This window comes from Lissotriton helveticus, chromosome 11 (genome assembly GCF_964261635.1).
Source record: "Lissotriton helveticus chromosome 11, aLisHel1.1, whole genome shotgun sequence".
Taxonomy (NCBI): domain Eukaryota; kingdom Metazoa; phylum Chordata; class Amphibia; order Caudata; family Salamandridae; genus Lissotriton; species Lissotriton helveticus.
The window spans coordinates 53,919,363-53,940,477 of NC_136072.1; the positions used below are offsets into that span (position 1 = coordinate 53,919,363).

General features: G+C 42.7%; 1 protein-coding gene across 1 annotated transcript in view; it reads right to left on the minus strand.

Annotated features, from left to right (window-relative positions):
- Window positions 1–21,115, minus strand: part of LOC144790700 (solute carrier family 12 member 9-like) — a 525,473-nt gene that overhangs the window by 333,273 nt on the left and 171,085 nt on the right. The window contains exon 4 of the mRNA XM_078665423.1: window positions 15,082–15,381. Coding sequence (XP_078521549.1) covers window positions 15,082–15,381 — 300 coding nt within the window. The remainder of the gene's footprint in view (window positions 1–15,081; window positions 15,382–21,115) is intronic.

Sequence of the window (21,115 nt, forward strand, 5' to 3'; positions counted from 1 at the left end):
GAGTATCCCAGCAGAAGGGGGAGGGGCAGGTGGGGGAGGGAGACTGTCACGTCCGAATAGGAGGACACAAAGGGCGGATGCAAATCTAGTGTTTCCTCCTCTTCACTTTACTCAAAGGAGCCCCTCCTGTTCAGGGGAAAAGGAGGTCTTGTCCAAGATTGGGGGGGGGGTTTTGAGCTTCAGATGCCCCAACAATCATTCTGGGTCAAATATATTGTATAAGAAGCAGGGGGGTTGAAAAGATCTGTAAAAAGAGAGGGACTGTGGAATGTAAGGGGTACTTAAATGTACAAGAACGATTTTTTAAGACCAATAAAACAGAGGGTTGGTGGTGGTGGGGTGTGTGTGGTGTGGTGTGTGGTGTATCCCAAGTGCAATTCGACAAACACCTCACTAGACCCGAATTAAAGCACCTGTACCTAACCTTTAATACAGAATATATTTATTAGGTGTGGTGTAACGCCCCAAACGCCCCCCTAAGGCTACGCCTCAGAATAAAGGCTGCCATTTCCAGTATGCGAGAGTTAGTCCATATTCTGGGCCATAGGAGGAATTATCGATCAGAATTAAAGACTATGGATCCATTAATTCCAGCCTTCCAGTAAGGTAAACATTCTAATCAGCCCCTTAGTCTGCAATTTTATATTATATTATCATGAAATTGTTATTGTTTTATTTTGTACCGTGTTACCAGTGCCCACAAATTACCTTTTACATTTTCCCTTTTACAGTTTTTCTAGGTCTAAAAATTCTGTGGGTTTGGCTCTGCCGTCATCCAGTTATCTCTGTTCTGTGAATGTGCTACAAGGCAACCAAAAGTCAAACAAGCATTGGCATAGCCAATAGGTCTCGCCTTTGGGACCTTATAAGTGTTTAGTTATCCAGCACAATATCCTTGGTGCAACAACATCAAGTGAACGTCCAGACTGGTGGCATTCAGGAGGTATTTACAGGGGACCCAGAACGTTGTCCTATCGGTCAGCTTGATTGTACTTTCATGATGAAACATACTGCATGTGTCACTGGCCTCTCTGGACTAGGCACAGTTTCTGCTGCCTTTTGAATTCTGCATGACTATTTCTTGTGGCATGCATGTGGCAAATCATTTAGGACATGTACTTAGAAAAAGATGCCCACATGCGTTATTTGGAACTGGCAGCTTCGCAACTGAGTGAGAGAAAAATTATTCAAGCTTCAAAAACATTACATTTGTTGGAAATGTAGTAGATGTTTACATTAGAACACTGCTAGAAACAAGTGGAGTCTTCATAAAAATTAGCCAACTCGGGCAGGTCATTGCTTGACTAGAACAAATCCAGACTGCCTCACATTTCGTGAAGTCCATATATTACTGGATGGGGACACCTTGTATGACAAAGTGTGAGAAAGGCATAGTAAGTGAGAATTGGTGTAAATGAGACATTTATTTTGCTCAGACTGCAGCAGACTGATAAGGGGTAGAAAAAACAAGTCAAATTGTCAAAATAATGAATACATCTAAATTATTTCTTGTTCAGCCATCTGCTTACATGCATATTTGGCAAGTGTCTATGTGTTTAATGTGCTGTATGAACCTTTAATTCAATACTGGCTTTTGTTTTATGCAGGGGCATAGCAGACACTACATTCCAGGAGGAGGATACAAACAGACTTGGAGACTGACAAGTTAGGCGGTGTGGCTCGGCTCTGAGAGCCAAAGCTCGAGTCAAGACTGATATATACTAAAACAGATGATAAAGACTTAAACATATATATTTCTCAACATTTCTCAGTCTCAAATAAGTACATATGATTATATTACTGAATGGAATGTCATTTATTGAAAGTAATTTTTTAAAATATGAAACATTCAAGAAAACACCCATGCTCTGACGACATTGCCAAGTTACCAAAATGTGTCAGATTGCCATATAATTTATTGATATGGCCTATATTATTATTAAATGTAAAGAAACATTATTTTAACCATAAATGTAAGATTTTTGTAGCACACCAACACTTTAGTAAATTACTACAATGTGTTGTCAAACTGGATGATTAAGGAGAATGCTATTTAGTGAAATAAATTGATGGCCCCCTTGTCTCACAATTTGAGCCTCTGGGCTCGCCAATATTTTAATAAAGGATTTCATATGTCCTCATCAGATACTATAGAGCTACATCCATCCCTCTTTATTTTGTATAGAACCAAGGGTTAGTGCATTGTGCTCAGTTAGTATAGGGATTTCAATAAATACACTTATCACACCTTAAATTAAACTGACACTTTACACACATAAGTACATTCACGTAGTTGAATGCTTTCACAAACTCTGAAGATCAAACATGGCGACAGAACATGAAAGGCAGAAATCATGATGCCTTTTGCAAGCGCCTCCTTGAAGAGCTGTAAACAAAAAGCCGGAGTCTACTGTGGCTCCAAGAGCCCCTTCCTTTTTGACAATTATTTATTTGTGGTCATTGAGATGTGGAGCCTCTACTAAAATCCTTCTTTTTCTAGTCAGCAGAGCCAGAAGTAACAAACAATCTAGCATCTCCTGCCTTCCCTTACTGTGCTGGTTCACAGGCTTGGCAAACAGAACACTTTTAGGAGATTCAAGACCTCAAGAGCTGTAAATAAATAATTAACAAATCAAAGAGGTCTTGTGTCCCCCACAGAGATTGCTTCTTTGGTTACAGCACTTCAGGGGAACCTAGGCCATGTGCAGCATGGACTTAGACAGATATCTTTTGTCTGCATCGGTTTATTCTTTGGTTGCCACTACAAAATCTAGGGATGATAAACCCCTGCCCCCTACGGTTCCTGCACCCATGTTTTTTTTTTTTTAGTTTTATATAGCGCAAACTCAACCCGAAGGTATCAGAGCGCTTTACATGACCACCAGTTGCATTACTGATGGACACATTCATTTTGTTAGGCATGCGGAGATTACATGATTTGCTCAGAATCACAGGATGTTAAGCGTCCCTGCCGAAACTTGAACCCAGTTCACTAGCTTCGAGGTCGACTGCTCTAGCCATTATGCCACATCCTCATCCACATTTTAGCTAACAGAACAGTGTAGCTTTACATTCACCTTTATAAGTATAGGATTAAAAATCCTAAGCCGACCCTGAGCCAGCTCAATCAATCGATCAGGGATGGTAAAGTGCAATTACTCACCCGTGAGGGTCTCAAGACGCTAGGGGGGGGGTCCATTGAGCTCACTACCCCTAGGTGACGACATGGTGGAACGTACACTTATCTCCTCTGTTGGACTGGCCTATTGGGCCTCTTCGGGAACTTCCGGATGGGCCGAGTTGAAAGGGCCAGTACATGGTGTTTTTTTGGTCCACACAGTGGCCCTTTCAAGCCTGCCCATGCTGTAGGTTATTGTCCTTATTTGGTGCATGTATGATGACATTTGCTACACATTGCTGTAAGCAAGACAACAACCATCACAATGCTCACAAGGTCTCAGCTTCGGCCATCTTGTTTTCTACCTCATAGCTGGAGAATGACCACAAAGATCTGAAAACAGACTAACAGAGGGCTCCTGGCACAGAGACTTTTATAAGAAGGGCACCGGGGGGGGGGGGGAGGAAGGGGGGGAGGAAGGGGGGGAGGAGGGGGGGGGGCAGAGAGCGATATTACTGGCGGAAAGCCTTGTTACAGCTCTCCCAGCTCCAATTCACCACGGTTAGTATAGGACACAGCGTTAAATGTAATTTCCCTGATGAATCTTGGATTATGATGGCGCAGGGGTCAGGCAGAAATTAAATTAGAGCCAGCCGCGGGGGAGTCATAGTCGTGAGGAGTGCAGTTTCAGGAATCGGCCTTCCTGAACGCAGGCACCGGTGATGCCCCCACCACCTGAGCCCTTGATAGCCCCCCCTCCAATCCCTTTAGTGACACAGACAGGCTGAGAGATACCTTCCCAAGGAGGTCCCAACCTGCACATCTGTGACAGCAAGAGTCACAAATAAAAACAAGCTTTTTTTACTAGCTGGCCACATGCCCAGCTGGCCCCTGGCACAAAGAGAGACCGAGAGGGAGAGAAATGGCTGCATTTGTCTCTGCTCAATCATGTTTTTCATGTTCTCAAACATTTGGTGTACATTCTCGCTGGTTTCTTCATGCTCAGGCATTGCTTTAAGCCCCCAATGTTTCCATTGTTTTGTCCGGCTGTCAATTTTTTCCAAGCCCCAATGTATTTTTTCAACTGGTGGAAAGACTGGTTGACCAGTTACAATGTTTCTCCTGCACCTCGCAGATGGTATTGGAGCTTTTGAACTTCTAGTGAACTTATGTGGAAGCAATTTCAGTGTCACCTAGCAACTGATTATTGATGCTCAAGGCTTTCTACTTTTATAATTATTTAGGAGTAATATACAACACTCCACATCTTCTTTTCCTCATTCCGTCCGCCTCCATTTTGTTTAAATCTGTTTATTGCTTATTGTATTTTTTTTTGCTTACTCACAAGTGTAGGAATTTAGAAAAATGTTACCATATACAGGGCAATGCCAACTGACAGCAAGACAATGTATCATGACAAGAGCAATGTTATCAGGACTAACTGCGGCGACAGACGCCTGTTGCGCTAGTGTAATGCATCTCCCATATTGTCTGCCAGCATCAATTGAAGAGAAACAAATGGAAGTCATACATTCAGTCAATTAGGATGGGTTCAACAGTATAAATGAGCGTGTTCAACAAGCAAGGGTATGCTTCCTGCACAGTAAACAACATTGTGCAATATCAGAGTCAAACAGTTGATAACTTAATATTACGCCCAGCTCCATAAACTGGCATCCCACTGCCGCCTCTTTCTTTTTGCCCTGAAAATTTAAGCCAAAAATGCCTCTCCCTCAAATGGGTAAAAAAAGCACCACCCACCCGCAAACATCCTCTCTTGTCACCAAAAAGACCAAATAGTTAACGTGTTGACCCCACATGGAGGTTCATAAAATCGATAACCTGTAATGAGAGGAGTGAGGTAAGAAAGACCACCCGGATGTAGTCGAACCATTATCTCTGTGTTGTGCCTCCCACTTCGAGTTCAGGATTCACTCATGCATTTCCACTAAGCAGGTTTTCCCAAACCCTGCCATAAGCACACCATAGTAGCTGGAACCATATAGTGGTGCAGTGTAGTGCAGGAATAAAAACGTTGACCACTTACAAACCCTGAACCCAAGGGCTCTTGCCTAAGGCTTCCCACACGATAACTTTCAATCCCAATCGAAGCAACGGGCATATCTCAATTTTCAGCCTTGCATAAGAATATCAGGGAGGCGATTGCATGAAGCTGTAGCCCCCAAGTTCGCAAAATTCCCTCGGAGGCCGGTAAGATTCCCGACCTAATTCCAGCTTTGGGCTTCTCATTCACCGCCAGCCTCTGGGCACCTCAACCCTATACCGGCTCAGTCCACTCTGTGCCGCCCTGTGAACTTCCGTAGAGTGGAGCGTTTGCTCTGCCGGAATGATGGACCAGGAAAGGACTAAACCATTATAGCAAATAGAGAAGGTAACTTGTGTAAGATAATACAACCAAAATTCTGGACCTCCCTTTTGAAAAACCAATGCGCCAAGGCTAGAGGCCAGGAGAGCAGCAAATTCCTCAAAGATGGCTTCCAGATAATCATGCGTGATATCCTGCAGTATCTGAAGATCTAGCAGCAGAACACATCCACAACCATCGGCTAATGACAAAGAGAGCAAACAGAAGAACCATCAAGAAGCGCATGCTAAAAGACACCAATAATACCAACCCGAGACAACACTCGCTGCCCAAACCTTCATTGAACACCATCATTGCACCAAACAGAATCATAGGAGAATCTACGGCATGCGTTGATTCTTGGAAGCCGAAAACAGCCAGAATCCCCATTGCCCTCCTCAATGGCATAGGCGGTACCATGAAACAGTATGACCCAGTGCTTAGTGCAGGTACCCTATAACCAGGGAAGCTGCTTGATTCTGAGAAGTACCGGTACTGTCCAATTGAAGGTATTGCAGCTCTGCTGAGAAGTGCAGGTACTCTCCCTCTCAAAATGAAGAAGTGCAGGTACTGAGTATCTCACTGATGGCTCCTTCTCAGGGACATCACAGCTACCCCTGTGTCCTATGAGGGGCCACTTACTGCCCCTTAACACAACTGCTAATTGTTTAACTGAACAGAGTACCCGAAAACACAGATTTCAAATTTTCATGAACACTGCCATGTCCATGTTCCTGATGACAGGAGGAAAGGGGGGGGGGGAGATTTACAGATACATGATCCTGCTACAGAGTGCTGTATAAAAAAACGAGGAACTCCGAAGCCGGATATCTGGATTGCGCATGTCTGAGGGATACAGATACAATCCATTTTAGTAAGCAGCCATATTGCCCAAGCCTCAGGCAGCAACACCAGGTATCTGCTAAAATGGGGCTGCCATGACACACATCAGTGCATTCCTGAAGCCAATGAAAAGCCACAAAAAGCAGCAGGGGCGGGATCCAAACCACTATCCCAGGTTTTAACAGGGCTGCTTCCATTCCTATCAAGAAGTTGGAAGAGGGATTCAGGTGGGTGTTCCCCTTTACAAGTTTGGCCTTGTTTCTCTGCCTGGCTCCTTGTTGGGAATCACGGCTTGCTGGTTCTGATGTCAGCACTGCATTCCTGCTCTGCTGTTGCTGGGGAACCTCTGAGGTGCCAGCAAAGGAAGCAACTAAACATTTTTTGTTTCTCTGTGCATGTGTGTGTGAAAGTGTTTGAGAGTGCATGAGACTGAATAAGAGTGTATGTGTGTGAGTGTGTGTGAGTGTCTATGAGAGTGAAACTGAGGGTCCGATTCACAGAACTAACTTAAGTCAAAATCCTAAACGTACTACCATTTTCGTATTCACAGAAGGCACTTACTCAATTCGGTGTTCACAGAAGGCACTTACTCGTTTCGGTATTCCCAGAAGGCACTTACTCATTTTGGTATTCACAGAAGGCACTTACTCATTTCGGTATTCACAGAAGTTAGGAGTCCTAACTTTAGGACTCCTAAATGCCTTCTGGGAATACCAAAAGTTTTAAAATTAGGATTTTTTTCAGTTTAGGAGTCCTAAAGTTAGGACTCCTAAATTTACTATTACTAAACTGAGAAAAATCCAAATTTTAAGACTTTCGGTATTCACAGAAGGCATTTAGGAGTCCTAAAGTTAGGACTCCTAACTTCTGTGAATACCGAAATGAGTAAGTGCCTTCTGTGAATACCAAAATGAGTGAGTGCCTTCTGTGAATATCAAAATGAGTAAGTGCCTTCTGTGAATACCAAAATGAGTGAGTGCCTTCTGTGAATACCAAAATGAGTGAGTGCCTTCTGTGAATACCAAAATGGTTGTAAGTTTAGGATTTTGTCTTAAGTTAGTTCTGTGAATCGGGCCCTGAGTGAGAATCTGAGTTCTAGAGAGTGCATGGATAAGTGAAAGTGAGTGAGAAGGAGTGAGTGAATGAGTGTGAGTGCATTATAAGATGTGAGTGAGCGGAAATTGGGAAAGGGAGCAGAAGTGAATCAGGTGTAGCTACCACTGGTGCAGCAGGTGCAGTTGCAGTAAAGCACCTAGCCAGTGAGTGTGCAAAGGTGTGTGTGTGTGTTTGTAAGTGAGAACTCCTGAAAATGAATATGCTGGTGTGTGAGTACCAGCGAGTGGTAGTGAGCTTGAGTGAGAATGAGTAAGTGAGAGAGAGTGCATGAGGGAGAAGAGAGTGAATAGGAGAAGGAGTATGAGTGAGAGAGTGTGAGTGAATAAGAGTGTTTGTTCACATGTTTTATGATTGTAAGTCCACTGTCGGCCATGGCATACTCAATATAATTTTAGGGTTATGGCGGCACCCACAGTAATATCCGTTAGCTGTCATATTGGAGATAATTCTTGGCACAAGATGAGCACACATTGCAAACTGCAGGCCTGCCATACTAGAAACAATTCTTGGCATAGGAGCCCTTGTGGAATAAAGCTGGAACGTGCATACTGGACAAAATGATTGGCATGGGGGAACTCATGGCAACATGCTGGTGCTGGGGCATTCGAGGTAATTCTTGGACAAAGGGAGGCAACCCAAGCCAAAATGTAGACCCTGAAATACTGGAAATAATAGTTGACATAAGAGGATACTTATGGGAAAATGCTGGTATTGGCACACTGAAGGTAATTCTTTGCATCAGAGTGGGCAGCTGTGGCATATTGGGGATGAGGGGGGCGGGTTGGGGCAGAGCAAACCATGATGAAATGCAGGCTCTGAAATACTGGAGGTAAATTTTGACATACGGGGCACCCATGGTATATGGGTGGTATCGAAGGCAAAATTCTGGTACTGGAATATTGTATGAAATATTTGCATAAGGGGATACCCATTAAAAATGTGCCATTGGCTCAAATAAGGTAATTTAGGACATAGAGGGAACCTCAAGGCAAACTTGTAAATATATGAGGTGAACTCCTGGCAAGTATTACGCCCACTACTTTCATAGATCCCCTGCTGTCAAGGCAATGCATAACAGTGCCGGGCCACTAAATTTACCCGTATGACCCATGGTTGCCAATGCTAGATCCAGGCAGGAGATATCAGTAAGGATGTTTAAATCCCTGTCGGCTTCAGAATAAATCGCCTCCCTTGGTAGGGAAGTGCCACCAGATGTCCACACTATCCCCTACCCCCCAAATACTAGAACACAGACCCTGTGCTGGAGGGACTGACCCTTTAGTCTGCTACCCTTTGCAGTGGCTTGTCCTTGCAGGCCTTGGGTCTGCCCCCCTGGATGGAAACAGACCCATGGGTGAAAAGAACATGGCGTAGACAGAGAGGCTACCACCACCTCCCTGAAATCAGACACATTCAACCAACCAAGCTATTACCGAACTCTCCAGACCATCTATTGCCCAGACCTTATTATGGACGTGCATGGGGTTTGTCGTGATGGTGCCTCAGCCAAACATGAGGCACTATGCAACTTATCAGGAGCTGGTCAGCTACGTTCCATCCTACTTAAAAAAAAATGAAAGGCCACAACTAGTGCCTACAATGACCTTCAATGAAGGGAAGAGGAAATCAAGCCCTTTATAGGCCATCTCACCCACTGTTTACTGCACCATATTGGTTGGGTAGAGAGAGGACAATGCCTATAGAGAGTTTATCTGCAAGACGACTCAGTCGAGGAGGCGCCCTCTGCCGACATCTGCTGTCGGTGACAAACGCGAAGGCCAAACTAAGCTTTCTGTTCTTCTAAAGTCAGGCAACCTGGTAACAGTTTTTATATGCCTAAGAAATGGCAACAAAGCTTTGTTAAGTATGTATGTATGTATATATGTATGTATGTATATAGATACATATTTTTTTTAAACGAAGCTGCTTCACAGGTTTGGATTGGACAGAAATTAGTCCCAGGTGATAAAATAAACATGGCCTCCATCAGTGATTCAGATATCTAAAACGTGGCCCACATTTGCAAATCAGAACCTGATCCACAAATGGCCACCATGTTCGTGGCGGGGTCCCCTCATTTGTGACCAGGGCCCGCACGCGTTTCAAGAATGCTGCATGGAGTATCTGCAGTGCAGAGGTTCCACCATGATTGCGCCCCCCCCCCACCACCACGACTGGGGGGCCTCGGCCACAACTGCAGAGGCCCTTTGTGAATTGGGCCCATAATGTACCGGTGTTTGGCAATGTGTGGGAGACTGCATGCATGCGCTTCCTGCAGGCAATGCTGGTGGTAATATCAGGGACGTCAACAGTGAAACCTGCCAGAAGACCATAAAACAGCCCTAGAAACAGACATATACCAGGCCCATGCACTGAACTCAGACCAGCCCTTCTGATATGGCCAGGTTGCCCTACTGGCCAGTCCATCCCTCCTGCAGCAGCAGATACCATGGAAACGAGAGCGTCCCAGGAAGGATCAGGGTGGCCATCAGGTTCCGAGGTAACTTGTTTAAGTTGCGTCAGTGATTTATCTAAATGTCTTCTGGAGCAGAAGTCGCTCCGCCTTACGCCTCCTGTTATATTATCATCCAGCCAAAGGAACAAGTGAATGCACTTTATCAATCTGACAATTAGGGACTTTGAAAATGGTCCGCAGAACATCTGGCAAGCAAGTGTTGGTGGTTTACAGCAGCATCTAGTACACACATCCATCACTGCCAATGCCTCCAGTCTACATTCACCCAAGACCTTCCAGCACAGACCTGCCTTGAAAAGGCAAAGAAGGGCCAAAAAAGGATTTAAGGGAGATACATTGCGGAGAAACTAGTACTATCGGGTGGTAGCAGAACCACTAGGAGTTCTGATAATCTTCTACTTATACCACAACGTTTCTCCAAGAAAAAAACTTACAATTGTACCTTCTCAGGAATGGCCCCCAGGATTTGGAACGCCTTGCCCCCAGAAACAAGACTGAATCCGTCCACTGCTTTCTTCAAAAAAGAAGTGAAAGCGATTTTCCTGTCCAGACTCACCTGTACTTTCTTATATACTCTTTTTGACATGTGCTAGTCGCTAACATTTACCGGGAATGTATTCGCATAATTCATCATATTTTTATGTATCTGTCAATCACCTGCATGTGCCCTGTAAAGCGCTCTGATACCCGGAAGGGTCTTGTTCGCGCTATAGAAAACTGTCAAAATAAATAAATAAAATAAAATAAATACTATTGTTTCTGTGGGGCCCTGCACCATTCACTAATACCTCTAATCGTTGATATCACCAGCTAGCTCCTCACACATGCACCGAAGCACTCTGAGCACCCGTCATGGCCTCGGAAACAGCTGCAGAAGCCAAGGGCCATGGCTCCTACATCTCATCCCAAAGAAACATGGTTAGACCCTTCCACCACAAACCATGGCACTTCTAACTGGAGTATGCCATGGACTTTATGGGAAAACAGTGTTCCTCAACCCCAGGACAGGGAAGCATCTAAACACAGTGGAAGAAGCATCTGGCATGCTTTGTGCTCCTTCGGGTGACCACGTGTCTGGAAAATGCTCTGTCTGCTTCATGTGGTGACGTCTCTTGTGTCCCTTTTTGGTCTGCATCCTCTTCATAGGGAGTGCGGCAGACAAAGAGAAGCTCTCGCCATGATCTACTCCCAGATACAAAGAGAGTGACTTCTACCCAGGAGCACTTCTCACACCTGAGCACAACCTCTAAACATGCTGCAAGTTGCAACACCCCCAGCACCATCAAAGAGCTGGAGAGTCAGCATTAGCATGAAAATGGAGCTGGTGGAGTAACCTTGAGGTTGACGCCCCAGTCTCAAACACCTTACTTCTTCTCTCCTACCGATCCAGGTAGTTCAGGCTGGACTGTTCCCATGAGGCACAGGGTCAAGGCTGATTTGCATATAGCCATGTCTGACCTGGGGTGGTGTGGAGTGCAAAAAAACGATGGACTTAGGCCCAGATCTCTGTACTGGGGTGAATGTATGACATTGTTCTGCATTCTGTCCATCAATTGTTATTTTTGCAGTTCAGGCTCTAGTGTCTGCTGTCCTTCTTGGGATGAACACTGCTGCATCCTCTAATGTCTGCCTCCAGGTGAAGGCTCAACATCCACAGACTGTCTTAACTTCCAGTCCAGAGTTCCAAACCTTCTAGCATGCCCAGGTTAGAGAAACTGTACTTCCATGCCTTGCAGGTTGGTATCTCCAGAGGCCGTATCACACAAGTGCCCTGAGGGCGCAACAGCTATTTGCGCACGCTTGCATGCCCCTGGGGCACTTTGGTTTTACAGAAGGGGCCCCAGATGCTTGTGCGGGCCCTTCTGTAATATTGAAAGCCCTGGTGCATACACAGCGCCAGCGTTTTCTCAAGAGGGCGTTCCCTCATTTGCATGGGGGTGTGGCCACATGCAAATGAGCAAATCCCTTTGCCTCCGCACCCGCCTCTATTACAGATGCGGGCGCAGAGGCAAAGAAGTTTCTACGGAGGCGCATTGACAGTGCGCCACCAATGTGAGTATGCCCCTTGACTGGAGCCCTGCGGCGGCGAGTAAGGGGGGTCCCATGGACCCCTAAGACATCCCCTTGCAGGTGTGTGTAGTCACCGACTGGACCTACCTGCAAGGGAATCTCTATCGCCTTTAAAAGTGCAGGCGAGAAACGCCTGCACTGTCAAAACACAGAGCGGCTTTAAAGAAGCCGCTCCATTCTTCACAGGAATGTGTGCTGTCCTGGGGAAAAGCATGAGTTTGCAGCTGCCCTGGGGGCAGCGCATTCCATGCAATAGGGTGCACTTTCCCTGTTTGCCCATGGCGCACCTGTTTTAAGGTGTGCGGGGTGCAAACCGGGAAGGTGCACCCTATATAATAGGACCCTGGTCAGCAGATCCAGACCCACCAGGGACCTCAGCTATCACACGATAAGGAAAGCTGGACCTCGACACCTTTTCATACATGATCAGTGCATCCAATGCACAGCCTGGCCAAAGCATTGGCTTTGCCTGAGAAGATGGACATATCATGTAAAAGAGCAACTCCTGTAAAGCATCAGGTTATAAACTGAACTTATAAACCCGATTAAACAGCTTAGGATGTGGGGGGGAAAGGTGGCAATGGGATGCCTTTCCAAAGAAGTGGACTAACCTCACCTAAGAAATGACTGGACTGTTGAGGAGGGACCATGAAAAGATGGTTTGAGTTGGTATTAGCTAATCTCTATGGTCAAGACTCTATGGTCAGGCTCCTATCCAATTATCTAGTTAGTGCACCAATTTTTGACTGATCCACACATATTGGGAAAAGAGAACAAAGGCACTATACTGTGTTATATATTGTTAAATTGCTCATGACCTTCACACTGTTTGCATTACTTTTTTATCAACCCTGTAGTTCATTTCTTGCAGACAGGTACCTTAATACAGCATGTCCCTGTTTGTGCTCCTACTCAGTTCCCAAAGCATGGTTTTGCAGGCTGGAGTGCTTCGTGTGTTCACTCTTTTATGCAACTTCTTTGAGCGTCGATTGTCACTGCCATGTCTTAACCAATGTCATGACTAAAAGCCTGATCTAGAGTTCTGGAGACTGATACTCCATTACAAACATGGTGGATATAGCCTCCACAAGCTGCGACAGTATATAATGCACTTGTAATAAGGTGGATGGGAAATCCTATCATGTTTATTACGCAGTACCGCATCTGCTAAACTGTAACTAAGGCCATAGAATTCTTATGGCTGTGGTAATTGAAAGCCTGCACTCTTCCAAGAACCCCGGCTTCACAGCTAAGGCACAAACACCACATGCCTTTCACAAGCTAGAACACTCCCAATTACCCACACCCAGAACACTCAAATATACACAAATCAGTGCCATACAGAAAACACCAAACACCACATCCACACTCCACTTTTCAGCTCATGGCCTCCAGTTCATGTTTATCCATACCCACTTTGCAGCTATCCGGGCTCTAAACACAGCTGATCTCATCACTCAAAATAGAAGATCTCATCATCACAAACACGTCATTCAATCCCTCCTCCGCACACATCCTTGACATCCCCAACCCTGCAGGCCATTACATTAAAACACAGACCACAAACACAGGAGAAAGAAGGAGAACTTGCCACCACCCACAAGTCAGTTTGGACTTGCACTCTCATCGACCAGTAACATCTAAGCCTTTGGCGCTCTTTACGCACCAGTTTCCACTCTGACTCAATCACAGCATCCTAACCACACAGACCTCCTGAATCAAAACATAATAGGCCCACCATTAAGTACTCCCAGCCCTTCTTAATATTAATTATTGATTAGCCTTGCATAATTCACTCTTGACTTATATTTCCTGACATCTTTAAAGAATTCTGAATGTCATTTAATACCTTATTCCTTGCCTTTATGGAATGCTTTATATGCAACCTATAATATGTTCTGTATTAATTCTATTTTTCCTGTTTTCAAAATTCTGTAACTTTGTAATTTTGTAATTTTGGAGACTTCAACCTCCTCAGTGACTTTAACCTGAAAACAATGAAAGAATGCCACTCCTCAAGACTCTGTGCATCAAAGAACACATTATCAAACCCACTCATTCCAAAGCCAGCACTATAGACCTCATCATGAGAAGATCACACTCAAGCAAAGGCAAGACGGGTAAACTCCTGAACTGGATCAACAACGACATCATCCACTTTTCCCTCCTGCATACCACACCTATGCATCACAGCAACCCAAAACAAAAGCAGCAGACCCACCACTCACTCAGGGATTTTCCAACGGAGGACCCTCACAAGAAACACAGCAGACTTGCATACTCCCACCAGCCTTCACCTGATGTCAACATACTAACCTAAACATAGACCTTGAGAAGAATGTGGGAGACAAAATATCATTCAAACCTGATCTCAGGAATAACTACCCTGTGTTATAATAGGGAGGAAACTATTTGGGTCTTTTAGTGAAAGCTCAAAATATTGACTATTTAGCACAGCTTGTACAGAGGGCATAGCTGTAAAGTCAATTTTCCATTAGTTTTATTCCAGAATAAAATGTATGTATTTGCGGTTTCAACTGTACATGTCTTATTCAATATTTGCATGGATGTCACCATGTTGTTTGAATGTTAGATATTGGTGATCTATTACTTGCCGCCACAGGGCCGATGGATAGCCATTAAATACCGGTGAGTATAGGATGTTTCTAAACATCCTGTGGACATGCATGGGGATCCAGTCACCCAACTGCAAAAATGCTATAGAGGCATCAATCAACCCAAGCAAACGGTATAGAGGCGGTAGCAGTTGACAACATGGCCTAGCTGGAGAGACCCGGAACAATTCTAACCACTTTTATCCTAAGTAGTTTGTTGGTTAGGAAAACGCATTGGAATGGAAGAGTCTGTCTTCTGGGCTGTTTGAGGGTGAAGTGTAGTAGCGCAGTCAATTCCTCGTATTGGACCTAAATCAAGGATAAATACTTGTCCATGATTGGCTTTGTGCGTTGTTCAAGTTATCGATACACATATGTGGACTTCTCAATTTCCACTTTCCAAAGTTAGGGTGAAAGGACTACAGTGTCCTATCTAATGGTTGATTATGTAATTTTGATAATAAATGAGTATACTCACGATAAAGATTCTCCATCAGCGTGGAGAGTTTAAACCCGGTGAAGCTGCCGTTGACCAGCCGGGTGATGTTGCCCGTTGTGACATGGAGAGGGATGTTTTTCGGGCTCACAGCAAAGAAACTGATAAAGACGGTGGACAGCACAATGATGACGATGAGGAAGATGATGAAGTTGGCTTTGGCGTAGATGCTCGCTCCGACCAAACAGATGACCAGGCAGAGTAGCAGAATGGCGGATCCATAGAGAAATTCATACCAGTAGGATCGGGGAAGGACTTGGACGCCCGTACCCACAGTTTCACCTGCGAATCAAATAGATTTCAATGAACAAAGCATAAATTAAAGACCTCCCAATCAATTTCACATGAGTCCTTAGCTATACACTTACAAAGGAGAGTAGAAAAGTATAAGCACATATGTAAGGTGCCCTGTTTTCCGTTTTTACTGATTTCTACATATAAATACAGACACAAAACATTCATTTTCTTGTCTGTATTAATTTTTAAATGTGTATAAAAACGGAAATTGGGTTGCTTTTTTAGTAATTCTAAATGCCAACTGCCGTGACTGTCAGGCCAATAGATGTGTGGATGGATAGATAAGAGGGTTAAAAAAGAAAGGGGTTTTAGTATAGAGGATTTAACAGCATAGACATGCACAAGGTTGATACTGAAATTTGCATATTTTCATATAAGGGCACTGATTAATCTTCTGTCGGTGTTCACAGCACTGAAACCAGGCAGACATTCAAGCAGGAGTGCATATTTATCAGTTAAATAAATGTGGACATTTACTAATTTCACCTTACTTATTCCACAAAAATCCAAAGTAAATATGGATAAATACAGATAAAATTAGCAAAAACTAAATGTGTATAAATACAGACGGAAATGGCTAAAAAATAAATACCATAAAACCGGGAGCCCTAAGACATATGTACACAAAGAGGAAAAAAATCTTAAAGATGGGTTGTAAATATCTCCTTAATCTCATGAACACCCTCACAAGCCACACATTTAGAGCAAATGTACACATTGAAACCTGCACAGCTCCTCACAAATTGAAGTAGATGAAAACCTTATGAAAAGTTGCAATTTACTGCAAGTCAGCCTACATACAGTCACAAATACATTCTGTGGCCAAGAGAGCTCAGGAGCTCTTTCATGGGGGCATCTCTTTCATTGTCCCCCAAAATACCACCTTACATCAAGAGTGCCCAAATATTTTAAGATCTTGCGACTTATCCTTCTTCCAAAATCATCACTTGTCAGTCTAAAACACTGTCTTTGACTACGATTCAACACCAAACTACACAAACCTGGTCTACCTCTGTTCAAGAATTTTTTGATGAGCTATTTATTTGCATAAACAATATTGTATTTCTAAACACTTTAAATATATTGGTAAAATATGAATGTATGACAAACTCTTTCAAAAAAAATTAAAGAGAAACAAGAAACAGGGATATATTTTCAATAACATAATTTAATATTAAGCATGCAAATAACCTAGTTTTCTAACAACTAGCCTGGATAATCAGAATTATATACAAAGAGAAAAAAACCCTCCTGTGGAAATTAGTCATATAATTAATTAAAATTGAACTAATTTGTCATATACTTTTTCAACAAGCTTAATGTTTTAAAAACATTTTGTCTTTTAAGTTGGAGGGTGCCAAAAACTTCCTTCATTTTTTTCTTTTTTTTTTTTTAAATATTTTTATTGAGAGTTCATAAAAACAAGATCAATATTAGAGAATACATTTGTAAAAGCTTTAGTACAGTACATGGCATATAAATAAGTAGTCGGCATTCAAGTAAGCACAGCATGATTATAAAGTGCGAAGAATAATTGTAAAGTGCAGAAGTGCATGAAAGTGCATATAAGCAGACTGGTGATTATAAAGATATATTTTATAATTCAAACACACTCCAAAACTTTTCATATTTTTTAAGCGCCCCTGATCTAAGCGCATATTTTCTTTCCCTGCCCTGGATTCGTAATAATTTAGCCTTCCATGCCTGAAAGGTCGGTACTTGGTTGGTTTTCCAGGACTGCAGCACTAGCGATTTAGCTATTAAAGAAGCAATGAAAAGAAATTCATCGTATTGAGTGTTGATCGCTGAACAGCCTAGAACAGGGATTAAATCGTCGAATATTATAGAAGCTTCAAGCACAAGGGAGAGGTATTTTTCAATTTCCTTCCAGAATGGCTGTATTTTAGGACATTCCCAGACAATATGTTTCCAATTCCCTTTGTCTTCACAGCGAAAACATTTATCGGCAACTAGGGGGAAGATATTGTGGAGATCAGAGGGAGTTCTGTAAATCAGCCATTTGTTAAAAAATTGCATGCGTTTGAAATTAGCGCCGCGGAAGATTGTTTTGTTGAATTTTTTTTTTATCCCATACTTGTTGATTGATTTCAGTATCCTCCCTCTTTTTCCACCTCTCGATAATCTTTCTAGAGGATGCCTGCTTCTTGTCCTCTTTTAGTATTTTAATCCACATACTCATCTTTTTTAGAGTTTTATTATTCAACGCTGTGGAGATAGTTTCCTTGGAATAAAGATTTCCTATATTTAGCTCCCTGAGTATTGGATTCAGCATGAGAAAAGACCATTTCAAGATGAAATGAGAATGATTCACCTGACTGGCTATTTGATCCCATGGTTTCCACCTGTTACTGACCAGGAAGTCCTCAATTTTCTCAAAGCCATTGTTTTTCCAGAGGTTTATTATTTTACTATCCATACATCCCTCTTCCCATAGATTGACGTTGTTCAAGTCCGTTGTGTTACTTATTCTAGGGATAGAGTGATATTTTAAAAACTGGATTTTCTGTCTAAAAATCCACTGTAGGGACTTGTAACGAATTTTCTTAGGATCTTTAGTGGCTCTAATTGGATCGATTATTTTTACCTCTGAGAGCATATCTTCATAAAAAAATTGTCTGCTCATTGGTGTTTAAAAAGAAAAACCTAAAACTGTGGTGAGCGAAAGACGCAGAGTAATAATCTCTGATATTTGGAAGGGATAACCCTCCTTGTGCAGATGGAAGGTATAAAGTGCTGAGTGCGAGCCTAGGGGTCTTTTTGGCCCAAAGAAATGAGGAAATCAGGGCATCGATTTTTTTAAAGAAGGAGATCTGTATAACACAAGGTGCTGCATTGAATAGAATGTTAAAAAGTGGTAAAATCGACATTCGTATCAATGCTGCTCGGCCCATTATAGATAGGGGTAATAAGTTCCAACGTTCTAAAAGAGACTCAAACTTTTTTAGCAGCGGTGAATATTTAAGTGAGAATAAGTCATCTAAATTGTCCGATATAAATATTCCCAGATATCTCTTCGGCGTTGAGTTGTAAATTTGCCTAAATTCTGGTATTACGGTGTCTACAGTGCAGTTAAATAAAATAATTTCCGTCTTGTTAACATTAATTTTATAACCCCCTAATTTTTGAAAGTCAGAGAATATTTTTAAGATTTTCGCTTGACTTAGGGGGTTAGCATCTAAAAAAAAGGGCAATATCATCAGCATACAATTTTATATTAGTCATGCCAGCTACCGGGACTGTATTAATTTGTGTATTCCTAATCGCAATCGCTAGAGGTTCAATAAATAGTGCAAATAATATTGGCGACAGGGGACAACCCTGTCGAGTACCTCTAGTGACCTGATATGTCCCAACATTAGAATGGTTGATGATAATCTGTGCCCTTGAGCTTGAATATAGTTGTTTTAAAAGAGAGATCAAAACATTCGGGAAACTAAAACTGTGCAAAATGGCAAAAAGGCAGTCCCAGGACACTAGATCGAAGGCTTTCTCCGCATCTAAAAACCAGATTTGGGCCTTCACTTTATTAGTTTTTAAAAAATTTAGTGCCTCCAATACGAACCTTGTATTTGTATGAAGGTGCCTGCCTGCAATAAAATTGCACTGATCATTAGCTACCAGACTACCCACTATTTTATTCAATCGGTTTGCTAAAAGCTTTGTAAAAATGTTATAGTCTGTGTTTAGTAAACTTATAGGTCGGTATGAATTTATAGTCTCCCTGTCCTTTCCTTTTTTTAGAATACTAACCACCACAGCTGAATGGAAAGAGTCTGGGGGGGATCCTCCTTGGAGTAAATCATTTACTAATATTAAAAGTTCTTTGCGTAATGTTCCTCTGAATTTTTTTAAAAATTCAATCGGCAGACCATCGTCTCCGTTGGCCTTACCATTAGGGAGGGAAAAAACTTCCTTCATGAAATATTCTCACTCTTCTAGAGAAAACTGCCTTGACAACTTTTGCCAGAATACAATATACAGGAGGTGCCACCTTGTTGGATGCTTATAACCTTTCCCAGGCTCTGGTTAGTTTACCTCACACTCTTAAGGAGAAGAGGATCTTGTGAACATTTATTAAAGATTCACTTGGAAACTGAGGAAATGGCATACTTTTGACCCATATCAAGCCACTGTCTATTTAAGGTATTTGAAAGTTGCACTTTTCATGTCTGTCCTGCATCAAACAGAATGATTAATTGGGTGTAAATGATTCTGGCTTTTGGGATGAAGGCTGTAGCACAGATACAACCACCCTCCATATCATTGACTATGTCTACCACCTATTGGACGGAAGTAATCTGAGTCCTGCTACTACTGCACCTTTATATAGTGTTTGACAAAACAAAACATGTGACCCTCAGTAACATCTTAGAGACTTGCATGGGGCTAGGGGGTGTGACACTGAGATGGTTCTAGCTAACCAATCACAAGTGATGTAGGTAAACGAATCCAGCACTTTCGTAGTGTCGGTTCACTTAGATGTCGCCAAGGTTCCACCATTCACTTTTTTTGTTTCCTGTCTACATCGAACTGCAGGGAGTGTGTCTAGGTCCCTTGTGGTCATGTTCTACCACGGGACTGCCCTTACTCAGGTCTACCGTCAAGCAACATCGTAGGTTTGGTGTCAAACTCGGGTTCATCTTTACTCGTTCTGTCGAGCTCGGACTTCATGAGCTCGCGGGTGATGGGACTATGACACGCATTCTTCAACAAGTTGTATCTCTAAGGAGACCTCCAAATCTGCCCAGCACCAACTTATCTGTTGTAGAAGATAAATTGATACAGTCGAATGAATCCCCTACTCTTCGATCAAACATGGCTGGATGGTGGTAGCGTTGATCTGCCGAGATTCCCTAAATCCTTGCTTGACACAATAACCTGGTTGGATGTTCTGGGACCAGGGTGGTGGCTGAAGCTGAGATGTTTAACCAGATGGTACGGACTCCACTGACCTCCTTCGAAGATGGGCTTAGCTCCCTAACTTTTATTGCACTCTAACTTCCCCATCCCTCGCATAGGAACATACCACTTTAGAAAGACACATAGGGCCTGATTCACAAAAGTAATCGGAGACAAAATGCTAACGTTACAACTTTTGGTATTCACAAAGGGCATTTAGGAGTAGTAAAATGAGTATTTTGTCTCAGATAAACTTAAGTTTTGGTCCGAAGTTAAACTTAAGACCAAAACTTAAGTTTAACCGAGACAAAATCCTAACTTTACGACTTACGGTATTCACAAAGGGTATTTAGGTGTAGTAAAGTTAGGATTTTGTCTCAGTTAATCTTAAATTTTACTTAAGTTAAATTTAAGACTAAAACTTTAGTTGACTGAGACTAAATCCTAACTTTACCACTCCTAAATGCCCTTTGTGAATACCGAAAGTTGTAAAGTTAGGATTTTTGTCTCGGATTACTTTTGTGAATCGGGGCCATAATATTTAAGGCTTGGCAGGGCTCTGGTTTTCTTTTCAACAGTGATGCCTACCCTAGTCTTTCTCACGGATGGACACCTGCGTTTAGAACTTTTTATCCAAAATATCCAAATGCAGTAGGGGCTTCAAGGCATAGTTTTGTTGTTGGGGTAAAACTGCCCCGTTTGAATCTCGCAAAGCTGCCAAGACTATTTCTGTGAGCAGCTCCTCTGTTTACTACCCTTGAAATGCTGATATATGTGTTTACCACTCCAGGGAAGTGCA